The sequence below is a fragment of the Helobdella robusta genome (assembly GCF_000326865.2).
Source record: "Helobdella robusta unplaced genomic scaffold HELROscaffold_17, whole genome shotgun sequence".
In the NCBI taxonomy this organism is placed as follows: Eukaryota; Metazoa; Annelida; class Clitellata; order Rhynchobdellida; family Glossiphoniidae; genus Helobdella; species Helobdella robusta.
The window spans coordinates 71,347-77,396 of NW_008703942.1; the positions used below are offsets into that span (position 1 = coordinate 71,347).

General features: G+C 33.1%; 2 protein-coding genes across 2 annotated transcripts; one reads left to right on the forward strand and one right to left on the reverse strand.

Moving 5' to 3' along the window:
* Positions 1-1,343: 1,343 nt before the first annotated feature.
* HELRODRAFT_75968 (hypothetical protein) lies at positions 1,344-1,553 on the reverse strand (the record flags this gene model as incomplete). Its single annotated transcript, XM_009015835.1, has 1 exon — positions 1,344-1,553. The coding sequence occupies one exon, from the start codon at positions 1,551-1,553 to the stop codon at positions 1,344-1,346; it is 210 nt and encodes a 69-aa protein (XP_009014083.1).
* A 1,709-nt stretch (positions 1,554-3,262) lies between these two features.
* Positions 3,263-5,633, forward strand: HELRODRAFT_169999 (hypothetical protein; the record flags this gene model as incomplete). Its single annotated transcript, XM_009015836.1, has 2 exons — positions 3,263-3,517; positions 5,499-5,633. 2 exons carry the CDS (start codon positions 3,263-3,265, stop codon positions 5,631-5,633), a joined length of 390 nt encoding a protein of 129 aa, XP_009014084.1.
* Between the last annotated feature and the right edge of the window lie 417 nt (positions 5,634-6,050).

Genomic DNA, 6,050 nt, shown 5'->3' on the forward strand with positions numbered 1-6,050 from the left:
TCTTAAATTTATCACCTAATCCAAACAAGCCATGGTCTTCTCAAAATTGCTTGCTCAAGCTTGCTCAAATCTCTTCTCACCCATCAAGCCAATCAAGTAGTTTTAACTCTCAGTCTCACACACCCACTCAACAATTTTACACTCTTCAACCTCCTCTTTCAATCTTCTACTCTCCTTTCAGTGCGGGAAAACAATCTCAATGTTCTCAGTAATTTTCTAAGCACATCCCACACTTAACTCCCATTCGTTATCTTACAAAGGTTGCATCACAAATTCTTTCGGTCATCTGCAGTTCAATTCAGCTCTTTCCAAGCTCCTAAAATTTCCATTGAAACTATTTAAAGGGAATTTTTTAACATCACAGAGTACTATCATTTTAAACTTTCTATTTGCTACGTTGTAAAAGGATCGTATGCAAGTGTCAAAATTATAATTTATATTAAAGAACGTGTAGGGTAGAAACGAACATTCAACATTAGAACTACGCGAAGAAGACAAACTCTGTGAACTGCTGCTGAGCTCTGATTGGCTGATATTCTGAGGTGGAGAGGTGCTCTCTTTTGATTGGATACCATTTACCTTCATAAGAGTAAATTTTTTGAATTGAAAATATATTGTAAATTGAATTTAATTAATTGAAATGTTGATCTGCAGTAAACGAGAACATACGAGGCTTGAACCGAAGACCATTTTTGATAATTGTTGTCGTTGTTGTTCAAAGTAAGCTTGTTGTTGTCGAATAAATTTATACTGTTGAACAGCTGTGTCCCATAGAAGTTTAGCCTGTTGCGAGCTGTTGCAGAACCAAGGTATTGTTGATGAGACATTGTTGCTGCTGTTGTTGCTTTTGTTAAAGCTTGAGGCAAAATCAATTAAACTGAAGTGCTTCAAACGAACATTGTAATGTGGAGAGGGTGTGATGGGCGTTGTCGAGTCAGGGCAAGGACTGAAGAAAAACAAAATTGTTTTGTAATAATGAGATAAGGACTACCATGTAATATTTATGAAAACTTATGGAAATATGTGAATGGAAATATATGAATGTTCTTGAGAAGAAGGAAAAATTATAACAAAACATTACAATCTGAGACAAAAAATCAAAAACAACACAGGGGTGTTTTTTTTCTTACTGGTGTGAACGTCCATGTGCCGTGTGTGATGCAATAAGACGCGTGCGTTTGAAAGTTATAAACCGTTTCAGTCGGCTAACAAAAGAGCAATTGCACTAATATAGCACAATCTTAACCATTCCAAACATCAACCGACCGACCGACCGAGTGACCGACCGACCGAACATGCAACCAGCCAAACACGACGCGCGTACATGCAGGCACACCACCAACTCACCCAACGGTCATGACAAATTTCTTCTCCTTGTGGTGCAGATCGTTTATTTGCTTCCATAAAAATTCTTTCCTCGGCACCTTTAGATCATTGTAGTCATAAACGTGCAGACCCTTTCCACCTACTGCCAGCAACCATGGCAACCCACATTTGTCCCTGACCTTGAAGAAATGTTGTCCATATGCTGGCAGCTGCTCCACGAGCTTCATGTAGCTGGTGGGTAACGTCGCAAAAAATTATTACAGGTTATAGCCAGCACATCCGACACGTGTGCACAAACACACAACACAAAGAAATAGTCACTAATAACAACACATACCAGTACACACACACACACATATACACATCTGCATTTGTAACGTATTTGAATGCAGTGAATGAATAGTAAACAAATAAACATGGTGAGTGCAAGCAAGCATTAACACTGCAATTGCATATTTAATAAAAATATTTCAAAATTAAAAAAAAATGTTTTACATTTCAACTAGGGTGTCGGAGTCAGATAAAAAAATTTTCCGACTCCAACTTCTTGATCAAAAATTTTTTTACACTGGGTTCTGGCTGACTCCAAGAAAAATTTTCATCTTTTACTTTGCATCAAATTTTACTAAAATATCACTACTAATTGAAAATATTTGAAAAACACTTCAAATATCAGTCAATGTCATTGTTTTTCTTGTCAAAATTACTTTAAATTTATGTTTTAAAACGTATATAAAAATAATAATTCGCATATATTATAAGCATTTATTTTATTTAGTATGAAAGACGATCGCGTATCGCCAAACACATATATCTTCTAAAAAAGGCAATCATGGAAAAATTTTTTAGAACAAAAAAATCAAACTGTCAACACTTTTTCCGGAGTTGGATGAAAAATATCCCACTCCGACACCTTAAAAAATTCCGACTCCAGCAAAAAACCTCTGACGCCATGACACTATAACAAATGCAACCTTTGCATGGAAAGAATGGAAGAAAGAAAGAAAGAATGAAAGAAAGAAAGAAAGAAAGAAAAAAAGAAAGAAATAGTCAAAGATATGTTTAGTAAAAAATATCCACATTAACACAAGCACAAACATGAAGGAAAAAGAAAACAAATTTTAACATAGTAGCTATCAAAAATATATGAAATATTATTTGTTACCAATGTGCATCATGCAAGAAATCAATACAATGATAAAAAGATTGAAATGATAAGAAAATATGTGTGTGTGTGTGTTTGTGTGTGTGTTGTGTGTAAGTGTGTGTACAATCGCAAAGTGTTTATTAACGAAGGAAGTCAAATTTCGATAAAGAGCAGCAATTAATGAAAAAATTCCAACCAGCAATGATTTACGTGGGAGCAATCAGAATTGATATATTCAAGTAGATAAAAAAACATCAGCATGTAATCTTATACATTATCTAAACATCATCCATGCCAAAGATGGATACAACGCGTGCATAGGTACACGTGAACAAACACAAACACAAACATAGATGAGAACAAAATTAAGCAGCACAACGAGAAATACATGATTTATATCATTTCATTCACTATCACATCTTAAAACACACGTCTACAAACGGTGATGATAGATTATACAAAACCTTCATCTACATACACTTCAGATGGCACTATATAGACCGTGCAAATATAAAATTCTAATGAAAACAGATATTCCAGCGTACTACACGTCCAAATATACACATATGTATTGTATAGAAATATATAACGTATGTATGAATGTATGCATGTATGCATGTATGTATGTATGTATGTATGTATGTATGTATGTATGTATGTATGTATGTATGTATGTATGTATGTATGTATGTATGTATGTATGTTAAAACCAAAACATGATGGGTGACACTGAACCGTCAAACATCAAGTAACAAATGGATTAACACTTTGATTTGTCGTTAATTGCACATGTCGGCATTCAGTTGGATATTTTCAAGCACACAGAAACGCAGGAACCGCTGCAACAAGCACGAAATGTGGTTAGTTGCGAAAAACAGTTCCCTGCTGTCGCCTGATCTAACGCTGATCATTTTACATATTGCCTTAAGAAATTTAAGAGTGTTGGGGTCCATCGGGCCGAGAACCTCGATACATATTGGCAAGAATTCCATCGAGGGGAGGGCATTCCCATATTTTTTCATTTTCTCGTCTGCTGCCCTGGCCGTATGTATGTATGTATGTATGTATGTATGTATGTATGTATGTATGTATGTATGTATGTATGTATGTATGTATGTATGTATGTATGTATGTATGTATGTATGTATGTATGTATGTATGTATGTATGTATGTATGTATGTATGTATGTATGTATGTATGTATGTATGTATGTATGTATGTATGTATGTATGTATGTATGTATGTATGTATGTATGTATGTATGTATGTATGTATGTATGTATGTATGTATGTATGTATGTATGTATGTATGTATGTATGTATGTTCATCATCTTCATAAGCATCATCATCATCATCAACAACAACATTACCATCTTCATTACCACCTTCACCCACATTCAAACAATCAACGGAGATCAATAAGTACTAATCCAGTAACTGCTGCATAATTACTTTGCATGTATTGTATGTGATGTTGTATGTGCTGTTTATGATGTTGTATGTATTGTATGTGATGTTGTATGTGTTGTTTATGATGTTGTATGTAATGGTGTATCTATTGTAAGTGATGTCGCATGTATTGTATGTGATGTTGCATGTAATGCACGTGATGTTGTATGTGTTTTGTATGATGTTGTTTGTATGGTATTCGATGGTATATCTATTGTATGTGATGCCGCATGTATTGTATGTGATGTTGTATGCGATGCTGCTTGTATTTTATGTGACGTTGTATGTTATGTTGTATGTTATATTGTATGTTTTGTATGTGATGTTGTATGTATTGAATGTGATGTTGTATATGATGTTGTATGTGATGTTGTATGTAATGTATATGATGCTGTATGTATTGTATGTGATGTTGCATGTACAGTATGTGATGTTGTATCTATTGAGGTGATGTTGTATTTGCATGTATATGATGTTGCATCTGTATGTGTGACTTGGGTTAGTTGATTTACATTTTGAATCAACAAATGCCAGTGTATAAGAGAATAACGAATAAAAACACCTCACATATACATAGAAATACCATACTGTATACATACAAATACCACACATACATATACATAAATAAATGCCACATAAACATACACAATTATAATTATTACAAAAATATGTATATACGAAGATGCAAGCGTAAATATCACATATGAAAATGCAACCTATTAAGTATTTAAATACCACACATACAAAAATAAACAGCAAAATGCAAAACATATACAAACAAATATAAACACGAAAAAATAAAAATCTATCTATCTGTCATTCAATTTGTATCTTATCCATCCATCCATCCATCCATCCATCCATCCATCCATCCATCCATCCATCCATCCATCCATCCATCCATCCATCCATCCATCCATCCATCCATCCATCCATCTATCTATCTATGTCTATCTATCTGTGTCAATCTATCTATGTCTATATATTTATGTCTATCTATCTATCTATCTATCTATCTATCTATCTATCTATCTATCTATCTATCTATCTATCTATCTATCTATCTATCTATCTATCTATCTATCTATCTACCTATCTGTCTATTTATATATCTACCTATATGTCTACCTATCTGTCTATCTATCTGTCAATCTATATGTCTATCTATCTGTATGTCTACCTATCTGTTTATCTATCTATCTGTCTGTCTGTCTGTGTGTATGCATGTAGCACAACCTCATGCAATCACAAATATGAATCTACGTACAACATTAATAATATGCATATGCCTACAAATATAAACCTCAAACATACAAACAGAACTAACCAACACAAAGACACATTCTTACAATAATAATCCACCCACGCATATCACATATTAAAATTAAAGCAAGATAAATAAACAAAATCACAGAACACTGAACAATTGAAAGCACAAGTTGTCAGACAGGACATTCATTCATTACTTATTTTTCATTTATAACATGTTTATTCATTCATTCATTCATTCATTCATTCATTCATTCATTCATTCATTCATTCATTCATTCATTCATTCATTCATTCACTCACAGGAAGAGCTATTGAATTTAATTGCCAGGTCATATAGGAGCCAGCGAGCACAACGCACAGTAGCACAAAATGTCCATTGTGCAAAAATAGCATTAGATTTAATATTAGGATTACAAAAACTGAAACCAATTAAATAGCAATAATTCAGGAAAACAAAGTCCTCTGCATAATTAAAATAAAATAAAATTTAAAATAATTGTTCATTCAACACGAACAGTCCCTACATTTTACTGATATTCTTCAAAGTTTAGATTCAATAACATACTTACAAGAGAAAAGTCAGTTTAAAATTGAAAATAAATTAACCAATGACCAAAAATAGACTTACACGTAACTGCTGAAGATCCTACAAACGGAAGTAGGTGTGGAAGCGACCCAAACAAATTCTTATGAAAATGTAGATTGCTCCAAAACAAGTGGTTGTTAAGAATAGAGGAAAAGAAATATATTTAGTTAATTATAACAAGTTCAAAAAGAGCAACGCATTGCATATCAGCTTGAACGAAGGGTTGAATAAAAAACTTAATACTATTATTATTATTTAATCAGATATT